The 27890-nt window shown below is 39.2% G+C and overlaps 1 protein-coding gene and 1 long non-coding RNA gene across 2 annotated transcripts; both read right to left on the bottom strand.

The window, feature by feature from the left end:
- Positions 7856-8311, bottom strand: LOC109845759 (putative disease resistance protein RGA4). The gene has a single exon (XM_020415030.1). The coding sequence runs from the start codon at positions 8309-8311 to the stop codon at positions 7856-7858; it is 456 nt and encodes a 151-aa protein (XP_020270619.1).
- Positions 19128-26592, bottom strand: LOC109844191. Its single transcript, XR_002247898.1, has 3 exons — positions 26514-26592; positions 26089-26417; positions 19128-19433 (listed from the first exon to the last, which is right to left on the bottom strand). It is a non-coding gene; the product is annotated as an uncharacterized LOC109844191 (long non-coding RNA).

The following is a 27890-nucleotide window of genomic DNA, read 5'->3' as shown; positions in this document are numbered from 1 at the left end:
TAACACCCAAATCCAATCCCTCTTTTTCTTCACTAGGGGAGAGGAAATGTTTGTGGTCTTGGGATAATCACTATCCAACCAGAGTTAATTAAGAAATTGGAATGAAAACTAAATAATCTGTAATTGACCTATGCGATTTCGGGGACTGAATAGAAATTAGGGGTGCATTCGGTTCGGATACGGTTCAGATATGACACTCATCATAACCATAACCACTTTCTGAAAACGGATACGGATACGATTCAGATATTCATCAGTAAAAAAAAACATTACTATATCCACATTAAACGGATATGGTTGGGATATTAGAGAGTTGGATACGGATATGATACGGATACTAATCGGATATTTGAGAAAACATTAGGAGCCGTTTCAGAAAGTGGTTATGGTTATGATAAATATCATATCCGAATCATATCCGAACCGAATGCACCCGTATATGTTACGCATAATGATGCTCTCAAACAAAACCATTTCCCTCCCTTACTTGTTTGTGCACTCATGATAGCAATACAATGATTTTGATGCTCTCAAACAAAACCATTTCCCTCCCTTACTTGTTTGTGCACTCATGATAGCAATACAATGATTTTAAAAACATGAAAGGTTTGAGGGAGACTCCCTTACTTGTTTGTGCACTCATGATAGCAATACAATGATTTTAAAAACATGAAAGGTTTGAGGGAGAAATATCTTAAAATAAAAAAAAAATTCATGTCAGAAAGAAATCCAATTGTTTCTCTCTCCAGATTTATGACAACGAGAAGCAGACAGGTAATTTCCTTTTGCAAATCTGGCCACGTCATTAGTTTATGCCATAAAAGCAGAACCTGACTGCAATACGAGGGCCAAGGAAGTCAACGATAAGAAAGAAAAGTGTTTGGTGCATTGATAAGAAAGAAAAGTGTTTAAAATTCTTAGCGTTAGAATTTTCAAAACTGATGATGACAAGGATTCATACGTGCTGAGCTGCAACTACACGCGCATTGGTAGTTTCATTATTTAAAATTGAGAGTGGGGAATCCTTTGGACAGGCCGGCACGCCAGAAGAGCATGATAAGCAATCATTTCTTATTTTAGAACTCCTTTTAAAAAAAAATTTAAATGCCGCGTCCTGACCGCGTATGCTATATGACAAGGGGTTCATTTGTACTCATCTGCAACTTGCGTTCACGTCGGTAATTTCGTTATACTAGCATTCTCATACGGGCACTTTATCGAACAGTTAAAGTGCAATTGAAACCAAGAGACAAGTTATCCATCACCTCGAGGGCGTGTGGGGGTCATCAAAGCTGAGGGACCAAACGAAAAAGTTGTTTGGCTCGCGCTTTAACGCGCAACAACGCGCACACAGACAGGAGGGTGGGCCCACTGTGTCAGTGGGCCCACCCCCTGTATCTGTGCGCGTTGGCTCGCGCGTTTAAAGCGGCGAGCCTACTCGGGACCAAACTATGGTGTACGGGCGTTCACCCTCAAGTTTCACCTCTTGAGCAAGATGTCGCTTTTGGAAGGACAAGGTGAAAGATCCATTCATCATTTTTATACTCATATGATTGACATTTGGCAACAACTTGCAACTCTTGATCCTAATATAATGGATCTAGAATCAGTCAAAACTTTGACTTTATATGGGGACCGACAGCATCCATTTCAATGCCTCATGCAACTTCGTTGTGAGGGGTTGTTTGGTTGGTTTCCTAAAATCAAAGAAAATGAAATAGGACATCGGAAACCATTAAAAGTTGATTTCCATCCATTTCCATTCTTAAAAATCAAAGATTGATTGTAATTGTGAAAACTTCTGTGATTTCGCACGTCATCACCTTATCAGCAGAACAATTTCCTTAGCTTAGATTAGCTCTCGAATGCAGCTGGCTGATTTCATTACTAAATCTCAGATCCTCCAACGTCATCTCTTTTGCATAAGCAAACTCTTGTTGGTTGGTCCACCATGATTTTTTTTGGGCTCCCAAATATTTTAACTTTTTTAGCGAAAGCCCCCTAAAAAGTGTTTTTGCATTTGGTGGACCTTCTCCTATTCTCCTTACTTTTTAGGAGGCCTTGTTGTAAAATTTTAAAAGTTTTGGGTATTATTTGAGAATTTCTGGAGCTTTAAGGGGTTTGTCCGGAAAAGATTTGGGATTTAGTGGGGGGGAAAAGTTCAGTGGTCTTTGACTCTTTGTGGCAAACGGAATATGGAAAGCCTGCTTTACTGTATGGTGTGATATATGAGATATTAATTTGATCGGGAGGTGTTGAAATCCAGAGGGTGGATGTCCTTCTTTAGTCTGAATTTGCAAAGAGCAATATGAAATAAGATTTTGGGTCAATGTGGGCGAGCTCTTGTGTTTCCCCCCTCTCTAACAGAAGCAATTAATGCGTGTATGTTTAATGGCTTTATCTGTTGTTGTTATCTGATTCATATGAATTGAACAGAATGACATAATTTTTAATGGAAGATATCCAATCCACATTCATATGAATTGAACAGAATGACATAATTTTTAATGGAAGATATCCAATCCACAGACCATTATTAATAAAGTTTGGGGAATTTGCATGCATGGCTAATTTTTAATGGAAGATATCCAATCCACAGACCATTATTAATAAAGTTTGGGGAATTTGCATGCATGGCTCACTTGGTCCGGTGATTGGAAAATCTACGTCCTTAATGAACACATACCTTGAAGCTATAAGGAATCAATTTACGTGAGATCAGGGGTAACTGGTTCTTGTTTGAAAGACTAACACTAACAAAACATTGTCTACCACATAACGAACGCATACCTTGAAGCCAACCGGAATCAATTTACACAAGATCAGAAGTAATTTGTTCATGTTTTAAAGACAAAAACCAAAATGTAACCTCAATTTTACTTTATAAATTAAGTCACAGCCCTGTAATTTATATAGTCATGCCTTTTAGATTACTAATTTGGCGGAGTTCAGAAATCTCATAAGTCATAGTTTGACACCACAATACTGTTTTTATTGTCGACTCGTTAACAATCTTCCTTGAACCTGCACTTGAATACTCAGTAGGAAGCACAATACCAATAATCGATGTTCCCTTTTATAATTAGATCATAAATCTCATCATAATTTCCAGATCACTATAAAATTAGACTGAACATTCCATGGTTAACGGCTCAGCTTGATAAGAGAAGGAAATTCTTCTATGAATAAATTGATATTTATTGTCATCAATTTGAATATACATACTTGCATGTCCATGTGTTCCCTTAGCAAGTCATCCTCTTCTGAAGCCCATGTACCGTCACCCATTACAAATGTTCTGTGCTGAATCAATGGCTTTCTGCAAAACTGCTGAATCTCTAATATAGCACCAGTTTTCACCGGTTCTCAACCTACCATTCAAGTGACGAACCACTGCGAATAGGCCAAGAATCTGAATATAGTGGCTCACTAGTGATCTTGTACTGCTCCAACTCCGATAGAAGAATTAGCTACCCGTAAGGAGAGAAAGAGAACTTTGATTTAGAAAATGATGGGCTATTGTTAACCATGATTGTAAAATATCAATAAAAGGTGACCAAGAAAGCCACCGAATTAGGCATCAACTGCACCAGCAATATTCTGCGTGCTCAGAATATCCACTAAAGGAAAGGACATAGTGGTAGACGAAGGCCAAATCTGTTTGGGGGTGAAAGTGAGTGAAAAGTTTAATGCACATCATTCTGGAGACATACTAATAGATAGTTTCTTCAGAAGAGATAAATAGAAAACCGATAAATATTTTTAGCACTTGCATGCATCAATGGTTATAACACATGCCAAACATAATGCAGAGAATGGATACCAACCTGTTTGACTGAGATCTACTAAACCAGGTAAGTGAATTTCAGAGATAAAATATCAACTTTTATGAAAGAACCCTCAACCATCAACAATGTTTTACTTGAAACTATTAACTCACCAATAAAAACTCGCATGAGGAATCAGTTGGTCACATTATTATGATTTGCCCGTGGTCATAATAAAACAGATCTAACTCTCAATAACATAAAAAAACCTGGCACAATCTCAAGGACCAAATACTGCATCGATCTCAAGGAGCAACAGAAAAGAAACAGAAAAGAGTGCATCAAGAATCAGGATGGTTGATAGCATGGTCAACTCACATTAAAAACCAATCAGCACCATTGTTCTCCTGGCACCGCTCCTTCAACATCTCGTTGCAGTTTGAGATCCACAGCATTCGTAGAGACGAAGGCAGCTGTGGCAATGACTGAAGCTCATAAGCTCTCGTAAGTCGTACATGCATGAGGGAAGAGAGTGAAGGCAGCTGTGGCAATGACTGAAGCTCATAAGCTCTCGTAAGTCGTACATGCATGAGGGAAGAGAGTTTGGAGGCTAGAAGGCAACAACTTTGCAATATTATCCAGCTGGAGCTGTTGAGGAAAGCTTTGTTCTGAAACGAGGCTAGAAGGCAACAACTTTGCAATATTATCCAGCTGGAGCTGTTGAGGAAAGCTTTGTTCTGAAACGACCATGACTCTGTGGGAGCAGCCTCCAGATAACTACAATCTTCTATGCGCAACACTTTGACGGACGTGTGTTTTCTCAGTGGCTCAATGTGGAGTAGAAAGGGGTTGTTTTCGTCAAAAATTGTCGTTTTCATTGTCGTCGAACCTGTTACACCGTTTATCGATTACAAGTTCAAGTTGATATTTTTATAAGATCTTCTTACAATGAGAAAAGTAAAGATTACAACTTTATGAAACAAAACGCAGCAGTAGTTTATCTCCTGTTGCTTTGTGTGGGATCTTTGCCTGTGCTGGGGACGCGTTAGTCCGTGGACCTCCGCGGATCAGATCCGGTTGACAAGTGCAATTATGCTCTTGCTTCACGAAGGAAACAATCGCAGCAGCGACAATCACGACCAAGCGAGATTGTGGCTCTTCTCGAGATCAAAACCAGGTTTGATCCGGAGAAAAGAGGGGGAGAGAATCTCAAATCTTTCGAAGGCTTTTTCTCTATGAAAAAGTTCGCCAAGATCTGTCAATTCTCCTCTGAAATTCATGGTCTACTGTTCAATTGGACAACACCTCGCCCTCAGATTTCAGATCCTCTCGAATAAAGATCCTGGGCTTCTATTTATAGGCTTTTGTCGCCGCATTTTCTGATAAGATTAAGTGTTTTGACGTCATTTGCAGTTGATAACCGCCCAGACGCACTTAAGGATAGCTTCAGAACAGTTGGGGAGGTCCTGGGACCTATGAAGCACGGACACGCATAACATGAAGCCGTGTCGTGTCGTGTCCGTGTCGGACACACGTGTCGAACACACTTATCCTATGTATTTTTTAGGATTTGCCTCGTGTCAGCGTGTTGGATGGCCGTGTCGGATCCGTGTCTGTGCTACATAGCCTGGGACGAAAGAATTCTAATAAAACATTGAAATCCGCGTTTTGGGAGGCCAAATACGTCATGGTGACTCGTGCAGGTGCGAGTCACCATTTGATGACTCGCATGCGTGCGAGCCTTCTGGCCTGCTGTTGTGTCTTTTTGACCCTTTTGGCTATTTGTATCTCCTTCGGTTTGCTTGCTTTGCCCCTTTACGTGTGTTTCGTCACTTTGTTGACTTGTGCGCTTTACCGATTCACTTCATGTGTTTTATCGGTGTCAGATAATCTTCTTTGACTTGGGTGATGACGTTCATCATGTTCTCTTTGTCTTGAGCTGCGTGCGGGAACTCATAGATAATTTTTGACGCCTATAGGGGTCATCAATATAAAGTTCGTCAACGGTTAATGTGAAATCCTCCTCCTCCTTAATTGATGGCTCTGAAGTTACTGGTTCAGCTGACTGCACAAGTTTGGGACAGTTGATAATATTTAGCCAATAGAGGTGGGGAAGAGCCTTTAAACTCTCGATTGACGTTAGCCCTCCACACCTTTCCAGTTCCAACCATCTCAGTGAAGTTAATCTTCTACACACCTCTTCAGAGGGAAAGGAGGATATGTGGTTACAACCATACAACTCAATACCTCTAAGAGAAGTAAGGGCGCCTTGCGTTAGTAATGTAGGAAAAATACCGTCCAATTCACCGCAACCTTCAAAATAAAGGTCATCGATGTAACATGATTTTGAAATAAGCCGACCATAGAAGTGCTACAGCCGCTACCACTGTAATTGCTGCCTACCCAGAATGTTGGAAGATCAGACAATCCCACATCTTCTAGGTTCAATTCTTGGAGACTGAGGGGCAGAGGGGACAATGCCTTCAGTTTGGGACATTTCTTGATAAAGAGTTTTTTGAGGACAGGACACTAGGGCGTTGTCTCTGCTTCTAGTCCAGACCACTTTTCCCATTCATCACGGTCATGGTAACAAATAGATATAGATGCTGTAGTTGTTGAAAGCCTCCTTCACAGTTAATTTTCTTAACATCTATTCCGCTTAGTCGCAAATTCTTGAGATATGGAAGCTTCCCAAGAGAAGGAAGGTGCTCCCATGCACTGCAAAATTTAAGATTTACGTACTCCAGATTTCTTAATAATTCTGGTCCCATCCAACATGGAGACCTGACCCCTTGATATCTTCTGATTTTTAGTTCCTTGAGGCTATCAGGTGGCTGCAGGCAATCAAGCACCCTTTCACACTCATTTGCCACATCACTATCAACTGACCATGCCAACTTTAACTTGTGGAGTTTTTTATCCCATGCAATTGGATCATACTAACTTCCTCATGATGTTTGTCGTTCTTAAGGCCATCAATCTTCAGTTCCTGGAGCTCTTTCAGGTCCTTCAATTCGCTCATTTTATAAACATTAGCGGGGAATGACAACTCTTGAAGTGAAGTAAGTGTCCCGATCCCAACAATGGTTTCATAATAAATACATGGTATCAGGTGTCTCAAACTAATAAGATGATTCAAGCCAAGAACATGTTGATTACCAGACTGTGTACTAACAAGTACTTGCAGGTGGTAAAGCTTGCAGAATGAACTAGGTAACTGATGATGAATTGACAAATACCCGAGATGCCTCAGGTCACATATTGCATCTGGCAATACTTTCAAGCCATCAACAGCTAGATGAAGCACCCCGAATACTTTCCAATGATTTAAACACCTCTTCAAAAGCCTCCGCATGCGCATTAACATATCCTCTGAAGATCAACACAAAGGTGTGTAGGTTCTTCCATTTGGCCATATCTTTAAGAAGGTTAAGTTCACAAGTTTCAAATGTACAAATAACGTATCGATATGGGGATATCGTCAATTGACATCCCTCCAACAAATCTAAAGCATTCATCATGAGATACCTTACATGCCAAATCATGCAAAAGATCATGCATGATGTAACATTTTTCTAGTTTTGTAGTAACGGGATTATAAAATTCGGGACCTCTTTCAACAAATGATAGTTTCACTAAATCATCAAAGTAACGTCTTCCTATATATCCTCCGGTGTCTCCATTCAATATTGGGGAGATTGTTGAATGAAGCTGAGGCCCATTTACATGAAGACTAGATCATATTTGATAAACTTAATCTTGAGGAAAGATGCTGCAATAAGCAAAACAAGGTCTTAAGAGCCCTGGTAATTGATGGTAGCTCAACATCAAAATCAGCATCACATCATCCCTCTCCTGTAAATGATCTGATATATTCCTCGATTGCGAAATCATGGTCCAATAACTATCATTCAATTTAGAATTCAATAGCGCTCCAATTGTCCTTGCTGCCAACGGACAGCCTCCGAGCCTTCTTGCTATTTACTTGCCAATGGATTCCAACTTTCTATAATCACAAGAGTTCACACAGGCAAATGCATATTGGTTGAAAAGGGATAAGAAGTCATCACCATATAAGGGATTTCATTTCATTGAATACTTATCAATCCTCCCAAAGCCGATGAAGTCATGTCTGCAACACTTTCCTTTCTAGTAGTTAATAAGATTTTGCTTGCTCTTTGTCCACTCCTCAAAGAAGCAAACAATTTACCCCAAGCAAACAGATCATCATCATCCCAAGCATCATCTAACACAAGGAGAAATTTCCCACAAGATATCAGTTTCTTAAGAGCTTCCAACAGGGCGCCAAGTCCCCCAACTTCAAGTTTACTTCCTGCAGCATATTCTATCATATCTTTCATGACCTTTTTGGCATCGAAGGGAAAGGAGATACAAACCCAGATTTTGGATTTGAAACATTTGTCTAAGCTCTCATCATCAAAGACGAGTTGTGTGAGGGTGGTCTTCCCCACTCCTCCATGGCCCGCAATGGAGAAAAGAGATACACAAGTACTCCTCTCATCCTCTTCTGCTACGGGCTTCATCAACCACTTTAATAGTTCCCCGTTCTCATCAATTTATCCGAACACTTTTTTCTCAATTACACTTGGTCCAGTTTCACGATTAGAATTGCCGCTCTGAGTTTCGTGTTGTTGCTTGGACTCTTATAGTGTAGTGATGAAGTTTCCCACACTTGTCGCGACTTCATCTAGCCTCTTGACAATCTCCCTCAGTTTCTTGACTCTTGAGGTTATGATAAGATTTAAAAACCATTTTTCTAAATACGGCAACTTTTCATTTAGAGTTAGAGGGAAACCATGCACCTTATTACAACCGTGTCTTTTGCTGCATGCATGTCATATTTGAGAAAAGTTCATTGACTTTTATTGATTGAGAAAGAAAAAAACATCTATCAGTTTGAGGATTCGAAGTGAAACTTGAGGTGCCTGAGTATTCGTTGTGAAAGTTTAGGTGTCCTTTGGCAAGGGTTTAAGAGAGGGGGCTAAGGAGAAGGGTTAACCCATCACGAGGGGTTATAAATAGCTTAACTCCGTTTCGAGTAAATAGTTAACATGAAGGATTAACTTTTCCGAGTTCAGTAAATAAAGAAGAGTTAAACAGGTTAATCTCACTTATTTTTCAAATAACCATTTTAACCGCTTCAAAAGCTAGAATTTTTTTTAGTAATCATGATTTGAGATCGATTAAACTAGAATTTGCATTCATCCAAATGTGATAACATTGTTAAATGTGATAATAATGTTGTTTTGTATTATTTAAATAAATGATTATTGGGGAGTCTAATAAAAACCAATTTAAATTAGAAAATTAATAACTTGTCGTTATATAGGAATAATATGATAGAAATTCTTATAAAAATTGTAAAAAAGTAAATTATCATATTACCATGTAATGAAATGTTAAATAGGGATAAATGATCTACCAAATATTTAAAAGACTTTTAATTAATCATTAATTTCAAAAGAGAATTAGATATTAGAGAAGAAAAGTAACAATTTTCTCATTAAAATTATATACAAAATTTGAAATTTATTATCATAAATAAATTTATATTTTCTTCTATATTCCTCCACTATATATCTTTTTCCCTCCTAAATATCTAACCACATGTTTCCTATTGAAAATAAACTTGATTGAATTACCTTGGGAATTGAGAAGATCATTTAGTTGTTTGAGAAGTCAAATACATGAATATGTAGATGCATGAATGTTGTTGGGAAATTTAAGTCTTTGTTAGGAAATCTATGAGTCATTGTAGTAGTATATATATGTGTGGTTTGTAAGTTGAAAGATATGAAGAAAAGAAGAAAGAAAAATTAATAAAATAATTTTATGCCCTCTGCAAATCGTTTATCCTAAGAAAAATATTGTTATCAAATTGGTATGAGAGCTAAAATGAGTTCCAATGGAATGATCCCGTTCGTTACTCCTAAACTCACCAAAGAGAATTATGAAAATTTGTGCATTTAAATGAAGGCTCTATCACGATCAATTAACTTTTGGGATGTTGTGGTGAAATGCTTTGAAAAGCTTGAAGATGAAGGTGCGCTATCAGTAGCACAGAGAGACTCGCTTAAAGCGTCCAGTAAGAAAGATAGTAGAGCCCTTTACTTTATTTACCGAGGAGTTCATGAATCGGCATTCGAGAATAACTCAGATGTAGCGACCTAAAAACAAGCTTGGGAGATACTTCAAAAATCCTATAAGGGAGTAGAGAAGGTGAATAAGGTGTGATTGCAAACACTTCGAAAGGAGTTCGAAGGTTTAGAGATGAAGCAAAGTGAGCTAGTTTCTGACTAATTCACTCGTGTCTTGGTCGTGGTGAATCAACTTTGAAGAAATGGTGAGAAGATTGAAAATGTTCGTGTGGTGGAGAAAATTCTTCGATCACTTCCTCATAAATTTGACTATATTGTTTGCGCCATCGAAGAGTCAAAAGATTCGGAGAAGATGACGATTGATGAACTCTTGGTTCCTTAAATGCCCACGAGAAAAGATTTAGCAAAAAAAATGACTCGGTGGAGAAGGCTCTTCAAACTAAGCTTTCTTTGAAAGATGGTCGAGAAGATTCAAAAGAAGGAAGTAACGGCGGTTGTGACCATGGAAGATTTCGAGGAAAAATTTGAGGCCGAGGGTGTGGTTTCTATTGCAGAGGAAGTCACAACAACTTCGAAGAAAGAGTCAAAATCAAAGATCTTTTAGGGGCCGTGGATGTGGTAGATCTAATGAAGATTGATGGAAAACACAAGTTTAATGTTTCAAATGCAAAAAGTATGGTCATTACTCTTCAGATTATTATTACAATCAAGTTGAAGAGAAGGTGAATTATGTTGAGAAAAGAGATGATGTTTATATTCTTTTATAGCATTCAGAGGAGATGGTGACAAGAAGGATGTTTGAAATCTTGATAATAGTGCTAACAATCATATTTGTGGCAAGAGAAGTATGTTTGTCGATATGGACGAGTATGTGAATGACAAGGTAAATTTTGGAGATTTCTCAAATATTCCAATAAAAAAGGCCGAGGTAAAATTCTTATTCACCTCAAAAATGGAGAAAAAAATTTATCACCGATTCTATTATGTGCCCAATATGAAAAGCAATTTATTGAGTTTGGGATAGCTCTTAGAAAAGGGCTATGATTTTCATACAAAAGATCGTAGTCTTTTTTTTGAGATCCAAAAGGTAGATTGATTGCAAAAGCATGGATGTCAAAGAATCAAATGTTCATGCTAAACCTTCAAGGTGGAGATGTGAAATGTTTGAAGGCGTGTACCAACGATCTTGCTTGGCTATGGCACTTGAGATGTGGGCATCTCAATTTTGATAGTCTGAAGACATTGGTCGATAGAAGTACGGTGAAAAGGTTGCCGATAAATGATCATCTCGAGCAACTCTGTGAAGGATGTCTAGCGGGGAAGCATCATCGAGCTATTTTTCCAAAGGAGACTTCATTTCATGCATCAAAGCCGCTACAACTTGTATATACTAATGTCTGTAGGTCGATCACTTTGACCTCAATCGGTGAAAATAGATATTTTCTTACCTTCGCCGATGATTTTTCGCGAAAGACTTGGGTATACTTCGTGAAGAACAAATCTGAAGTGTTTCCATGTTTAAGAAGTTCAAAGCTAATGTGGAAAAATAGCGACTTTTATCTTAAAACTATCATATCAAGCCGATGTAGAGCGTTCACTTCAAAGAAGTTTGAAGCATATTATGAAGAATATGGAGTTTGACATTTTCTGACTACTTACACTCGACAACAAAACAGCGTTGCTGAGAGGAAGAACCATACTATTTTGAATATGGTAAGAAGTATGTTGAGTAGCAAGAAGGCGTTTAAAACCTTTTGGGCTGAAGTCATTTCTTGCGCCATCTACATCATCAACCAGTGTCTAACTCAGAGTCTCAAAAATATTACTCCAAAAGAAGCCTGGACTGTTACAAACCAAATGTGAGCGACTTCAAGGTGTTCGACAGTATTGGCTATGCTCATGTTCCAGAGCAGAAGAGGAATAGGCTCAACGAGAGGAGTATTCCATATTTATTCATCGGCTATGATTCAAGAAGCAAGGGTTACAAGATGTATGACCCGTGCAGTGAAAAGTAATGTTTTAAATGTCGGATGTCGGGTTCATGTCGGTCGGCCAAAATTCATGTCGGATAGCAGAAATCGGGGATATATCGGGGGACATGAAAAAAAATATCGGATTACCATATCGGATAGGTTGATGTAATATCATAAATGGAATCTTCACATACTTGATAATTATATTGTCTAAACATATAAAAACTGTTCATCTTCCTCCCTCAACTCAAATCACAGAACCCATCACATACTCCTGCTCCTCTTCAAAACCGCCGACCCTCTGACCTCCTCCACCGCCTAACACCACCCCCGAGTCCACCGATCTCCGGCCGCTCCTCCCCTGCAACCGCACCCAACCCGACCGACCCTCTCTTCAAAAGCTTCAGCCGCTCCCCACCACCACGCGACCAACCCCCTTCCTCCCCTCTTCCGACGCCACCATCCCCTGTCCTGGCCGCCCTCATTTTCCTCGTCAACAACCCCCACCTCAGTTTCCCTCTCTCTCCTCCACAGATCCGTTCCCCTCTCTCTTGTTTTCTTTCCACTTGATTAATTCCAGAACCCACTCATTGATCCTATTATTGTATTCTGTGAACAGTGCTCCCACAGAGACAAATTTGTCTCCTCTTATTGTTGTTGAGATTGGATCTGGTTTTATGTGCTTTGTCAGTGTATGGCTGATCCTGATGCTGATGACGGACTCGTGATAGATCCAGAGACCGGCATAGTAGATCTACAACTTTCCCCGTGGTTTGATTATCAGTCATTCGAGAGCGTGCCCGAGTACGTTGAGCGTGTGACTCATCAGATTGTCGGTAGTGTGGAAGCCCAGTTAGGTATCAGTTCGTTTCATAGACGTTTCAGTCCAGACGCGCCACTTCATCCCAATTACGTGGCTCTCGGAGGAGAACTTCCTCCCCTCATTTTTGGCGTGTACGAACCACCACCAGAGGAGCCTCCCGTCGAACCAGTTCAACCCGACGAAGGTTTAATTTTCTTTCGCCCAAATATTTTCGGACCCGCTCTTGCTTGCATGTTGCTATCAATATTATTATCAATCGTATTTGTGCTGTATTCAGTTTGATTAAGTGAGCGAGCGAATCTGTTGCTAAGTACTTTTACTTATCCAAATATTACACTTTGAACTGTATTGAGAGAACGAATCATTACATTTATTTTCTGGATCATTTACAAAAGATTGGATCATTTACAAAGATTTGAACTTAGTACATTGCAACTTTTGCTTAAAACCCATCAAAAGCTACACTTTATTCATGAGCTTCCTGCCTAGATCGATCGCTGATTTGGCGAAGCATTGTTGTCGTTAATCTTCATACCTGCATCACATTGTTTCGCATCATTTTTGGTATCAGAGCACCTGGTTCTAGGTTAGGAAACTTGTGAGTCTTTATTATAAAAAAAAAAAAAATTTAGTCATCTCATTTAATTTTTGTGCACCCACTCATTTCATTTATTTGTTAGTGCATGCCCACTCGCACGGGTCTACCCTATCGCTTAGGAGAGTCAAGTGAGTCGACTAGTGAGTCCAGTATGTCAGGCAGTAGCGATCCCGAACTCTATAAGAAACTCGATGAGCTAGCAGGACAATTAGGTGCCGTAGTCCAGGGTTTAACGAATCTCCGAAATGAAACCAACGAAAAGTTTGCTAGGCTCGAAGAGGCTCGTGTTGCAACTCCACCGCCGCCAGATCAAGGTTATCAGCATATCGCCCCACCGCTGCAAGGTCAAGGCTATGGAAACTTCGTTCAGCGACCCCCACATCAACCGGTACCTGATCCGGATGCGCAATACCTGAGGAGTATTAAGATCAACGCCCCTACCTTTGACGGCAAGCTCGACCCACAAGCTTTCTTGGACTGGCTGAAGAGCATGGATCGTTATTTTGATTGGTACGCCCTGACGGAACCCCGAAAGGTCAAATTCGCCGCTATGAAACTTACCGGGCCTGCTTGCCAATATTGGACCAACCTCGAAACGTTGAGGCACATTAGAGGTGAGTTACCGGTTACAACTTGGCGAGAAATGACCAACGAACTTAAACAGAAATACCTTCCGCCATTATTTTATCATCGGTTGTTAGATAAGTGGCATCGCCTCACTCAAGGAACCAAATCTGCGAAAGACTACGTCGCACAATTTGACGAACTGTTCACTCGATGCAACACTATTGAACAAGAGGCGCCAATGAAAGTCTTGTCGAAGTTTAGAGCTGGATTAAGAAATGATCTGCAAACCGAACTCTTTGCTCGGGGAGTAGACACCCTTGAAAAAGCTTACGCGTTAGTTCAGGATCTAGATGAATCAAAATCCCATCAATCTTATAGGAGTCAGGATTTTAGAAATCATTCTTCCCAACCTTCTCGTGCCACTACTTCTAGTCATCCTCCGAGTCGATATAACCCTAGTTCTTCCTAGTCGAAAGTCGATTCCAAAGGCAAGGAACCGGAGAGAGATTTCTCCAAGATTGGAGCTCACGTCAAGTGCTACAAATGCCAAGGGTATGGGCATGTTTCTGCGAACTGTCCGACCCGTCACAAGGTTGCTATCATTGATGGACAATACGAATACGAGCCTGAATCAGAAGGTGACGAGTTTGTCCATCAAATTGACGATGATACCGATGATTTCGAGGATGATGCTGATGATACTATCTTGAGTTGTCTTAGACAAATTGAAACTCCTACTGTATCAGTTGTCAGATGCGCCATCTCTCAACCCAAGACTGTTGATAATTGGAGACGCACTTCTATTTTCCATACGTTCACAAAGATTGGTGATAAAAATTGTAAGGTGATCGTGGACAGTGGAAGTTGTATCAATGCGGTCTCCTCAGCTGTGATCGCTAAGCTTGGTCTTAAGGTTGTCCCCCATCCTAATCCATACAAGGTATCATGGATTAACGACACCGCCCTCAATGTCCAAGAGAGATGCCTAGTCCCTCTTCAATTTGCCATTTATAAAGACAAAGTTTGGTGCGATGTTTTGAAAATGGATGTGGGTCAAGTTATTCTTGGAAGGCCCTGGTTATTTGATAACGACGTTCACATCTTCGGGCGATCCAACATGTTATTGTTCGAACACGACGGGAAGAAGGTCAAAATCCTTCCGGTTCAACCAAAAGGAAATGACAAGAAGATCGACCCAAATAAATCTTCCCAAGGTGTTAACCTGATTGGAGCCAAAGAAATTGATCGTGAACTGGCCAACGGAGCTCCTATTTTCGCCCTCGCCGCTAGAGAAACTCCGAAGGATATTTCTAACATAGTTCCCCCAGAAGTCGCTATTGTGTTGGAAGAATTTTCTGACGTCTTCCCTGAGGACCTCCCGGACCAATTACCCCCGATGCGTGATATCCAACACGCAATTGATTTAGTCCCGGGAGCATCCCTTCCCAATTTGCCTCACTATCGGATGAAATTACGGTGAAATACCGTTTCCCCATTCCCCGGTTGGATGACATGCTTGATCTAATGTCAGGAGCCACTATCTTTTCTAAGATTGATCTAAAGAGTGGTTACCATCAGATTCGCATCCGTCCCGGTGATGAATGGAAGACCGCTTTTAAGACCAAAGATGGATTGTACGAATGGATGGTCATGCCCTTTGGGTTGACTAATGCTCCGAGCACCTTTATGAGAGTGATGACTCAAGTACTCCGCCCCTTCACTGGAAAATTTTTGGTTGTGTACTTTGACGATATTCTTATTTACAGTAACTCTCGTGAGCAGCACGTGGACCATCTGCGTCAAGTCTGTAAAGTGTTGAGAAAAGAGCAACTTTATGCTAATCCTAAGAAATGTACTTTTCTTACACAGCAAGTCATTTTTCTAGGATTCGTGGTCTCGTCTGAAGGAGTATCTGCTGACCCTGAGAAAGTCAGAGCTATCGAAGAATGGCCCGAACCCAAGAGCATTAGAGATGTTCGAAGTTTTCACGGACTCGCTACTGTTTATCGTCGGTTTATCAAAGGTTTCAGTACCATCATGGCCCCAATTACCGATTGCTTGAAGAAAGGTGAGTTCGAGTGGTCAAAGGCTGCTACCAAGGCATTTGAAGAGATCAAGCAAAGGATGTTGCAGGCTCCTGTCATGCGCCTGCCCGATTTTTCTAAAGTCTTCGAGATTGCGTGTGATGCCTCTGGTATTGGAATAGGTGGAGTCCTATCTCAAGAAGGACATCCCGTTGCTTACTTCAGTGAGAAGCTTAATGACACTAGACAACGTTATTCCACCTATGATAAAGAGTTCTATACGGTGATACAATCTCTTCGACACTGGCGTCATTATCTGCTACCACAAGAATTCGTCATATACTCTGACCACGAAGCTCTTCGATACATTCATTCCCAAAAGAAATTGAATGCTAGACATGGTCGTTGGGTTGAATTCCTCCAGGATTATACCTACACGATCAAACATAAAGCGGGAGTAGAAAATAAAGCCGCCGACGCACTCAGTCGTCGCATGCACCTCCTCTCCACTTTGAGTGCAGAAGTAATCGGCTTTGAGAAAGTCAAAGACCAATATGAATCGTGCCCTGATTTTAGCGAAGTTTATACTTTGCTGAATGATGGAGTGATCCGTGAAATTGATGGTTTTCTCCTGAAGGATGGATATCTCTTCCATTTTCGCAAGTTGTGTATTCCTGACACCTCCCTGAGGGAATTCTTAATTTGGGAATTACACGCTGGAGGCCTTGCAGGACATTTTGGAAATAACAAGACTGTCGAGGCAGTGGAAAGCCGCTTCTATTGGCCAAGCATGAAACGAGACGTTGTTAGACTAGTGAGTAGATGTCACATCTGCCAATTGGCAAAACAACGTAAACAGAACACTGGTTTGTACACTCCTCTCCCTGTGCCAAATTGTCCATGGCAGGATGTTAGTATGGATTTCGTGTTAGGACTCCCGAAAACGATTAGAAAACACGATTCTATCTTTGTTGTTGTGGACCGCTTCTCCAAAATGGCCCACTTCATACCATGTTTCAAAACTTCCGACGCTTCTCATGTGGCTAAGCTATACTTCAACGAAGTTGTTAAACTGCACGGGCTTCCGAAAACAATCGTGTCAGATAGGGATGTTAAATTTACAAGTTATTTCTGGAAAACCCTTTGGCACAAAATGGGAACTAAACTTCAATTCTCTACGGCCTTTCATCCCCAGACTGACGGTCAAACTGAGGTAGTCAATCGGAGCTTAGGTAACCTTTTGAGATCGCTAGTTGGTGAGAATCTTAGGAGTTGGGATCAACATTTGCCTACTGCTGAATTTGCTTATAATAACTCTGTTAATAGGTCTACAGGTGTCAGTCCAGCTGAAGTCGTGTATGGTTACAAACCTAGACAGCCTATAGATCTTGTCCCCGTGTCTGCACATCATAGAGTATCTGAGTCAGCATCTGTATTTGCATCTCGCATTCATGACTTGCATAAAGACATCAGTAAGAAGATCAATGACAGCAATGCTAACTATAAAATGCGAGCAAATCTAAGAAGAAAGTTTAAAGAATTTAATGTTGGTGATTACGTGATGGTTCGGATACGTCCGGAACGGTTTCCTCCGGGAGCTGTTAAAAAGTTGCATGCGCGAAGTGCAGGACCTTTTAAAATTCTCAAGAAAATTAATGATAATGCTTATGTTCTCGACCTTCCCGAAGGTTTCAATATTGGTTCGACTTTTAATATTGAGGATTTAGTAGAGTACAAAGGCCCACATTTTAACCCTGACAACCCACTGGTTGATGAGCCTACCCCTGAGCCTATTTCTGAGAGCTCCCCTTTACCTCCACTTCCCCAGATATCACCCACTTATACAGCACATGACATTGATACTATTATTGATGATAACATTGTTTCTACTAGCAATGGTGGTATCCGCAGGTATTTGGTACGTTGGAAAGGACGACCTGAGTCAGATGACACCTGTCTCGATAGGGATGACTTGCAGAGGTTGGATCCAGATCTTCTTGAGCAGTATGACAGCCATTCTGATTTACACTCGACAGGGTCGAGTTCTCTCCCACCCGGGGAGAATGATGGGGACATCCGGACTAATACACGAGATTTTCGCCGAGTTTATCAGCACAGGAGGCGCAATATTTCAGCACTATGGTTTTGATTTCAAGTTGTAATAATTAGTTTGAATTTTGAATTTTTGAATTTTGAATTTTGATTTGGTAGTTATTGGGCTGATTTAATGTAATTGGTTATGGGAGTGATTTGAGGGATTTAGGAGATATTCCAAAAACTGTAACTCCTACTTAAGAAACTCTCCTGTAATCAGTTTGAAAATTATTGAAGATGAATGAAATTGATTTGCTTAATCTTGGTGTGAAACCCTAAGCTAATTGATTTTTTTTCATCAGCCGTCATTCTCTTCCTCACAAAGAAAACAAAAGAAAAATTCGAAAATTGCACTGTTCATCTTCCTCCCTCAACTCAAATCACAGAACCCATCATATACTCCTGCTCCTCTTCAAAACCGCCGACCCTCTGACCTCCTCCACCGCCTAACACCACCCCCGAGTCCACCGATCTCCGGCCGCTCCTCCCCTGCAACCGCACCCAACCCGACCGACCCTCTCTTCAAAAGCTTCAGCCGCTCCCCACCACCACGCGACCAACCCCCTTCCTCCCCTCTTCCGACGCCACCATCCCCTGTCCTGGCCGCCCTCATTTTCCTCGTCAACAACCCCCACCTCAGTTTCCCTCTCTCTCCTCCACAGATCCGTTCCCCTCTCTCTTGTTTTCTTTCCACTTGATTAATTCCAGAACCCACTCATTGATCCTATTATTGTATTCTGTGAACAGTGCTCCCACAGAGACAAATTTGTCTCCTCTTATTGTTGTTGAGATTGGATCTGGTTTTATGTGCTTTGTCAGCGTATGGCTGATCCTGATGCTGATGACGGACTCGTGATAGATCCAGAGACCGGCATAGTAGATCTACAACTTTCCCCGTGGTTTGATTATCAGTCATTCGAGAGCGTGCCCGAGTACGTTGAGCGTGTGACTCATCAGATTGTCGGTAGTGTGGAAGCCCAGTTAGGTATCAGTTCGTTTCATAGACGTTTCAGTCCAGACGCGCCACTTCATCCCAATTAAGTGGCTCTCGGAGGAGAACTTCCTCCCCTCATTTTTGGCGTGTACGAACCACCACCAGAGGAGCCTCCCGTCGAACCAGTTCAACCCGACGAAGGTTTAATTTTCTTTCGCCCAAATATTTTCGGACCCGCTCTTGCTTGCATGTTGCTATCAATATTATTATCAATCGTATTTGTGCTGTATTCAGTTTGATTAAGTGAGCGAGCGAATCTGTTGCTAAGTACTTTTACTTATCCAAATATTACACTTTGAACTGTATTGAGAGAACGAATCATTACATTTATTTTCTGGATCATTTGCAAAAGATTTGAACTTAGTACATTGCAATTTTTGCTTAAAACCCATCGAAAGCTACACTTTATTCTTGAGCTTCCTGCCTAGATCGATCGCTGATTTGGCGAAGCATTGTTGTCGTTAATCTTCATACCTGCATCACATTGTTTCGCATCACAGTGTCTAACTCAGAGTCTCAAAAATATTACTCCACAAGAAGCCTGGACTGTTACAAACCAAATGTGAGCGACTTCAAGGTGTTCGACAGTATTGGCTATGCTCATGTTCCAGAGCAGAAGAGGAATAGGCTCAACGAGAGGAGTATTCCATATTTATTCATCGGCTATGATTCAAGAAGCAAGGGTTACAAGATGTATGACCCGTGCAGTGAAAAGTCATATTTATTCATCGGCTATGATTCAAGAAGCAAGGGTTACAAGATGTATGACCCGTGCAGTGAAAAGTAATGTTTTAAATGTCGGATGTCGGGTTCATGTCGGTCGGCCAAAATTCATGTCGGATAGCAGAAATCGGGGATATATCGGGGGACATGAAAAAAAATATCGGATTACCATATCGGATAGGTTGATGTAATATCATAAATGGAATCTTCACATACTTGATAATTATATTGTCTAAACATATAAAAAAGTATATAACTTATTGATGTTAGGATCACTAACCAATTGTAGACACCTGATTTCTGAGTCGGGGTTTTCAAACTTGACCCAACAAGCTTAAAACCGCTTTTTCTAAAATTTGGCCGATATTTCTTGGCCGCAATGGCGCCCGACATACCCGATATTTTCCGACATGTCCCCGACATGACCTCAGAAACGCAATACGCATTGAAATGAAGGATATCGTGGCGGCTAGGGGATAAAACCGCCATATCGGTCGCCTGTATGACCCGTGCAGTGAAAAGTTCATTATTAGCCGAGATGTTCAATTCGTTGAAGAGAAATCACGGGACTGGAGCAATGGAGAAATTTGTAACAGCCCGATTACTTTCATTAGTGAAGAGACTGAGGTCGGGAAAGATTCTCCAACACATACTCTATCGACATGCACTCTATCATCACCGACAACATCATCACCAACCACGCCTCAGTCTCCCCAAATCGATGACTTATTTAGCATCATCTTCATCATCATTGAGCCCACAGCCTCAAAATTTTAGGAGTTTGAGGGAGTTGTATGAGGTAACTGAGAATCAAGATGATTTAACATTATTTTGCTTATTTGCTGGTTGTGAGCCTTTAAACTTTGAAGAGGTGGTTCAAGATCCAAAGTAGAGTTCAGTCATGGATGAAGAGATCAAGTCTATTGAGAATAATGATACTTGGGAGCTTGCAACACTTCTAGAGGGTAAGGACGCAATTGAAGTCAAATGGGTGTTCAAAGAGAAGAAGAATGCAAAAGGAAAAATTGAGAGGCACAAGGTGATGTTAGTTGCCAAAGGCTACAAGCAGAAAGCTGGAATTGACTATGACGAGGTGTTCTCTCCAGTAGCTCATCTTGAAACTATAAGGCTGATTATTACCTTAGCAGCTCAGAACAAATGGCCAAGCTATCAACTTGATATGAAATCAATATTTTTAAATGGTGTTCTTGAAGTGGAGGTCTACGTGGATCAACCTTGGTTACATCAAGAAAGGAGAAGAATCAAAGGTGTTGAAGTTGAAGAAAGCTCTTTATGGCTTAAAACAAGCACCAAAAGAACGTAGAAAAGTAGAATTGATGAATATTATCAAGCTCATAATTTTTCTAAATGTCCTTATGAGCATTCCTTATATACTAAGGTAAATGAAGCTGGAGATGTTCTTATTCTATGCTTGTATGAGGATTATTTAATCTTTACAGGAAATAATCTACAAATGTTCGAGGAGTTCAAAACCTCCATGGTTCGTGAGTTCAAGATGACAAACATCGGACGCATGCCTTATTATCTTGGCATTGAGATGAAGCAAAGCCAAGATGAAATTTTTATCTCTCAAGAGGGATATGCAAAGACAATTCTTGATAAGTTTGATATGAATGATAGCAATTGTGTGAGTTCTCCTATTGGATGTGGAGTCAAGTTGTCCAAGAAAGATGGTGGAAGCAAAGTTGATGCAACTTATTTCAAAAGCTTGGTCGATAGTCTTCGCTACCTAACTTGCACAAGACCTGATATTCTCAATGGTGTTGGGCTCGTGAGCAGATATATGGAAGATCCGAAATCTTCACACTTGTTAACAGCAAAGAGGATTCTCCGATACATCAAAGGTACAACATATTTCAGTTTGTTTTATTCAAGTTCTAACAACTTTGGATTTGTTGCATACACTAATAGAGATTGGGCCGGAGATGTTGATGATTGAAAAAGTACAACTGGTTACACTTTCTTTATCCGCGATACTGGTTTTACTTGATCTTCAAAAAAGTAGTCGATAGTCATTCTTTCAACTTGTGAAGCAGAAATGTTGCTGCATCTTTGGGTGTCACTCATGCACTCTAGTTGAGAAACTTGCTCAAAAATCTTCAGTTCGGACAAGAAGAGGCGACCAAAATTTGTGTTGACAACAAGGCGGCTAGTGCACTTTCAAAAAATCCGGTATTTCATGAAAGGAGCAAACATATTGATACTTGATATCATTTTATCCGAGATCAAGTAAAGAACAAGGAAGTTGAGCTTGAGTTCATGAAATCGCAAGATCAGGTGACTGACATATTTACTAAGTCATTGAAGCATGACGTGTTTACTTTATTGTGAGACAAGCTTGGCATGATTGAAGGATCAAGTTTAAGGGATAATGTTGAAAATAAACTTGATTGAATTATCTTGGGAATTGAGAGTATCATTTAGTTGTTTGAGGAGTCAAATGAATAAATATGTAGATGCATGAATGTTGTCAGGAAATTCAAGAGTTTTTGTTAGGAAATCTATGAGTCATTGTAGTAGTAGTATATATGTGTGGTTTGTAAGTTGAAAGATGTTAAGAAAAGAAGAAAAACAATTTAATAGAATAATTTTATCCCCCTCCAAATCGTTAATCCTAGGAAAAATATTGTTATCATTTCCCCTCCAACAGAATTCTCCATGTATCACATTTTTTGTTCTGTTTTCATTTTCTAAAATGACTATTCCTAGCCTCGCAGGTGGAGTAAAGTTTATTCCGCCTACTCATGCAGAATCGTTAACCCATCATTAGATGAGTTAACAACTAATTAACCATCACGCTAAGGTTTGTTAACCCTTTGAGTGTTTATATCATTTGGGAGGTTAATGAAAGGCTAAACCCCTTAAGCCCTCCACTAACCTATTGCCAAACGAGAATGTATAAAATAAAAAGTTGACTAAAATAAAAAGAAGATGAAGGTCGTGAAACTAAGAAAGTAGTTTGAAAAAACACCAAATAAATGTAAGTTGCTTTTGGATCAAAGGAATTGATTTGAAATTCTAGAATGCAATTTTAGGTTTTATGTTATTCAACTCCATTTTCATTGTTTGGGAATAGTTAGATTTCAATTCTTGAATTTTCATTTTGAAATTCATGTGAATTCAAGTTTCTATGGGGTTTGTTTTCCATTTTCAGGTTTTTGAGGGGCTTTTTTGGCAATTCTTAGATATTCTCAAAGGTTTTTTATTTTCAAATTTTCAAGGGGTTATTTGCAATTTTAGCTTTTTCTAGGTGTTGTTTAATGTTTGTAATTTTCAGATTCTTAAGACCATTTTTTTGCAATTTTCAGGTTATAAGGTTGTTTTTCTAATTTTTTCGATTTTTTAAAGGACTTGTTTGAAAATTTCACAATGTTAAGGGTTACTCTTGTACTTTTAAAATTTTAAGATCCTCTTTGCAATTTTCAAAATTTGCATAATTTATTTTGCATTTTTCGAATTCTAAAAGACATGGTTTTAGTGGTCATTTAGAATTCTCGGCCTAATACTTTGTCAAAGTTTAAGCAAAACTGAGCAATTCCAAATTCTCGCAAGTATTTTTGCATTCAAACATTGGAACTGGCCCAATTCCATGAATTGAAATGAAATCTTCGTTCACAAACAGGGCACTAGAGAAATTTGAATTCTGTCAAAACAATGTGTGGCTGAATGTAAACTTTAATCGATCTTCTCATCCACAGCCTTCTTTTTCTTAGAATTCAAATTTGTTAATCTGCTTAATAATCAGGAATGTTCCAAGTAAGCCAACGAAAAGTCCGCAAAAGACTAGTAAAGGTTTATAACTAAATCAAAGAATGCAAACAACTTCACTTCTACTACATGAGATATATGGAGTTGTTAGTCTGAAAACAATAAACTAGGAAAATAGATGCAACTCATTCTTCATCAAATTTATTGTCTATCTCGCGCAATCACTTTGCTTTTCAGTTAAACAGAAGGATCCAGTTCATCCCTTACTATCACAATGCAATTGATTAGTATAGGGAGCTAGATTGCGAAACGTACTACCTTCTATTGTAAGTTCATCCCTTACTATCACAATGCCATCGATTAGTATGGAGAGCTAGATTGCAAAAGTTACTATCATCCATACCCCCACCGGCCAGTTGCACTTAGCAGTCTGAATTCTTTATCTTTCGAGATGGACAAAATTTGCAGACAGGAAAATAGTTGAGGGGGTGATAAGTGTCACCAAAGACTTAATCAAAGATGTAAAAAGGTTGGGTAGTAGTGTGAGAACTCTGGTTGGCAAGTCAGCTCGGAAATCTAATGACAGCTCATCTGGGCATTTTATCGAACAGTTAAAGAGCACTTTAAATCAAAGAGAACAACTAATCATACCCTGAATGCTTGTATCTTTTGTTAGTGTGAATCTCTCGAACTCGACTAGGTTGAGCTCTGCTACCAATTTTGGATGGATATTTTCGTATGGGCATTTTATCAAACAGTTGTAGTGCCTTCTCAGTTAACCATTCCTCAGATGGGCGCTTATATTGCTTGTACCAGCATTTTATGGAGCAGTTCAATAGCAACTTCGAACAGTAATTTGCGCTTGGGTTGGGGGTACATAAGGCTCAGTTGCTAATTGTTTGGGGTTTTCCTTTATAGTCCACTAAATCTTTACTCTTTTGAAATTAGTCCCTCAAATAATTGAAAATGCCATCAGGTCCCGCAATTCTTTTAACTTGTAATTGTAAGTATAGCGTGATAACATGTAAGTGTAGCGCAATAAACTGAAAATGTAGTGTGATAACATGTAAGTGTAGCGTGATAAACTATAAGTGTAGCGTGACAACTTATAAGTGTAGCCTGATAACCACCAAAATCACACCCTACACATTAATGAAGTTGAGAATTAATTGATGGATTGATAAGTGGTTGGGAATTAATTGATGGGTTTATAAGAGTGGAAGAATATAGTAATAATGGATGAGAGAGGGGAGTTAATTGAGAAATGGAGAGAGAGAAAGCGATGGGGGAGAGAGAGAGAGAGAGGAAAGGTGGGTTCTCACCATTTCTCTCCTCTCACGCGCCTAAGGGGAGAGAAACAGAGGAACAACCACGTTCCTCTCTCTCTCTCTCTCTCTCTTCATTTTGTTAAGTTTTTAAAAAATTTTAAAGGGGCCCACTTAATGAAGGACACATGAGATAAACTGAAAGGGTATAATTGGAATTTAAGGGAAAATTTAGGGGGTCCCACATATGCTAGTATTGTATTTTGAAAGTTGGGTTTAAAGACAAATACAAAAAGCTAATTGGGTTTAAAGATACAAGCAATAGTGATTGGGTTTATAGGTAAAGTTGAGTAAACAAATGGGGCTAGAAATAAAAACCCCTTATAAAAAACATCCTAAAAATCAAAATTAAAAAAACCGAAAAGTCAAAACTTACATAGGGTATAAAAGTTTATAATTTAGAAAAGTCCACTGAGAAAATGATATTTGCAAACGACAACCTAAACCTTTAAAATTAACAAAAAACACACTCAAAATTCAAATTTTCCAAAAAACACCCTGGAAATATCTAAACTTCTAAACAGTAACAAAACCTATGAATGATAAATAGGATCATAAAATCTTTGGCGATGGACTCTATGTTAAGTACAAGAAAATTATAAAATACTTAAATGGACCACTTGGGTCGATGGGTAACCCTTTTAATAAACGAGTTGACCCGATTCCGTTTAATAAACATGTTGACCCGATTTTTTGATGGATCGGGTCGGGTCAATATTATACAGATCAGGTCAAACTTTTATATGGGTCGGGTCGGGCGGGTTGACCGATTTGCCAACCCTAGATAGTAGTATGAGAACTCTAGTTGGCAAGTCAGCTCAGAAATCTAATGACATCTCTTCTGGACATTGTATCGAACAGTTAAAAGAGCTTTTTAAATCAAAGAGAACAACAAATCATACGTTGGATGCTTGTATCTTTTGTTAGCGTGAAGACCTCGAACTCGACTGGGTTGAGCCCTGCTACCATTTTTGGATGGACATTTTCACATGGGCATTTTATCGAACAGTTGAACTGCCTTTTCAATTAACCATTCCTCAGATACAAGCATCCAGGGCATGATTAGTTGTTCTGGGACTTATATGAGAAAAGAAATTCTTTACGGACTAAATTGATATTTATTACCATCAATTTGAATATAGTGTGTGGGGAATAGCCAACTGTCTTTATTTATAATTGCATAAATACAACCTAAAGGTTACAGATAGAGTATGATTCAATTGATGTGGGGAATGCCTTTACTATCTGACAAATTGCTTTCCAATTTCCTATACAACAAATTTATTTGCTTGTGCTAGCTAGTATTCAACATTTCAGCAACTTTTTTACGAGAAGGGAACACAGCAGGGTACCTGAGAACTAGAAGTTGATCCATCGGCTCTTCCAGGTTGAAGTGAACGAAGGATCAACGCCCAGCAAAATTTTGGGTACAACTATGCCGCTCCACGAGACTGTGTACGAGATTTTTTGAGAATTTTTCATTTCTAGCCGATCGGCACAATCCATAGAACTCAAGTTCTCTTTCGAGTCAGGCTCTTAATGAGGAAGCTGTTAGTTGATTTTGCCTCTGATTTCTGTGAAACTGGGCTCCGCAGTTGGCGCATGAAATGTGAAACGATGCAGGATTTAACTCCTTGAATTTGGATTTCTGAAGTCCACGTTTGAGAAGTTGATGGCTAAACTAAAATTAACAGACCAAACCAATAAACAAAACCGGATAAGTAGAAGAGAAGGATGTAACAGAAAATCAAAAACATTGGCTGGGTTAAAAATAAACCTTAATTAAGCTTTTAATGTGTTAAGTTATCAACCTTAAAAGATATTTAAAAGAGACAAGAAAAAAGAGAGAACTAAACAAATAAATGAAATAGTTGATGCATGAAAAGAATTGATGGTAAAGGATTCGATGTCAAGGAACAATGATATATAACTTTCCACCAATACCAAATAATTTGGCAAGATCATGAACTTTGTCATGACGCCAATTTTCAAGATCTCGAAGAAACATTGGAGCCGGACAAAACCAGTTAAAATATTCTCCAAAAAATATACATTCATCAGTACATGACCACCAAAACAATCTAAGCGTTAAATTCAATAGCCAATAACAATTATTCTCCATAAGCAAAAGACTATATTTATCCAGTCAAATAATGCAAATAAAAATTCTCCCAACTAGAAAAGAGATTTCAACCTTAAAAAACTCTTATTACTACAGTCTTCCAAAAGTAAACTAAACATCGAAGCCTTTATTTATCCTTCACTTAATAGCAATTTTGCAATCTACATTTTATTCCTTGCTCTCTTCTAAGGATTCGGAAACCATCACCTCCACCTAATTTTGAGTCTCTAAAAAAAAGGGATCATAACTCAATAAGTGGATAAATTTGTATATTAAACAATAGTTTTACCAAAAACTAAAATATTTTGACTTGATAAGCAAAATATTAGAATAGTAAAAAACCATCAATGAACTATCATATTTGATGCAACATTTGATGCAACATTTTTTAAAGTATAGATTCATGCAATAAGCAGGTTATGTCTCAATGTGGTCAATGCCAAATATCCTGGTAGACATGGTATCCCCACTTTTATTAATCCCATTGTATTAGGACATTAAGACATAAAATTTTAGGCTTAGCGCTAAAATAAATCTCATGGAGGCACATTGAGACGTATTTAGATGGCTTACTTATCTTCGTTATACACCGGTATATTGACATTGAGATGCATATGTTTTCAAAAAAAAATGAACAAAGTTCATATAAACAAGTATTTTAGAAAGAAATATGACAAAGGCCACCCAATAATAAAAATCAACCATATATTTATCTCAACCTACTACTATATGAAAAAGACTTGACTGTCAACAAAGAAAATAAGCATGATTTATACCAAAATATCCGCGTGCATCTCAAAATACGATCCAAACAACAAGTGCTATGTGAGCAAATAATACAAAAGGATATAGCCCATAGAGGAAATAATTCACATGTGTAAGATAACTTTTAGATAAAAAATACACAATGCGTAACGTATAAGTACCCCACTTACAGAACACCGGACGAGTACCCGAATCCCTCTCACAATGATATTAATTCGTAGTCTCTAGTAATACCTAGAGAATAAATACAAGCAATTATTACTTCTA

The sequence above is a fragment of the Asparagus officinalis genome, chromosome 6 (assembly GCF_001876935.1).
Source record: "Asparagus officinalis chromosome 6, Aspof.V1, whole genome shotgun sequence".
Classification (NCBI taxonomy): Eukaryota; Viridiplantae; Streptophyta; class Magnoliopsida; order Asparagales; family Asparagaceae; genus Asparagus; species Asparagus officinalis.
Note: the sequence above shows the minus strand (reverse complement) of the source record. Positions and strands in the feature narration are given on the sequence as shown.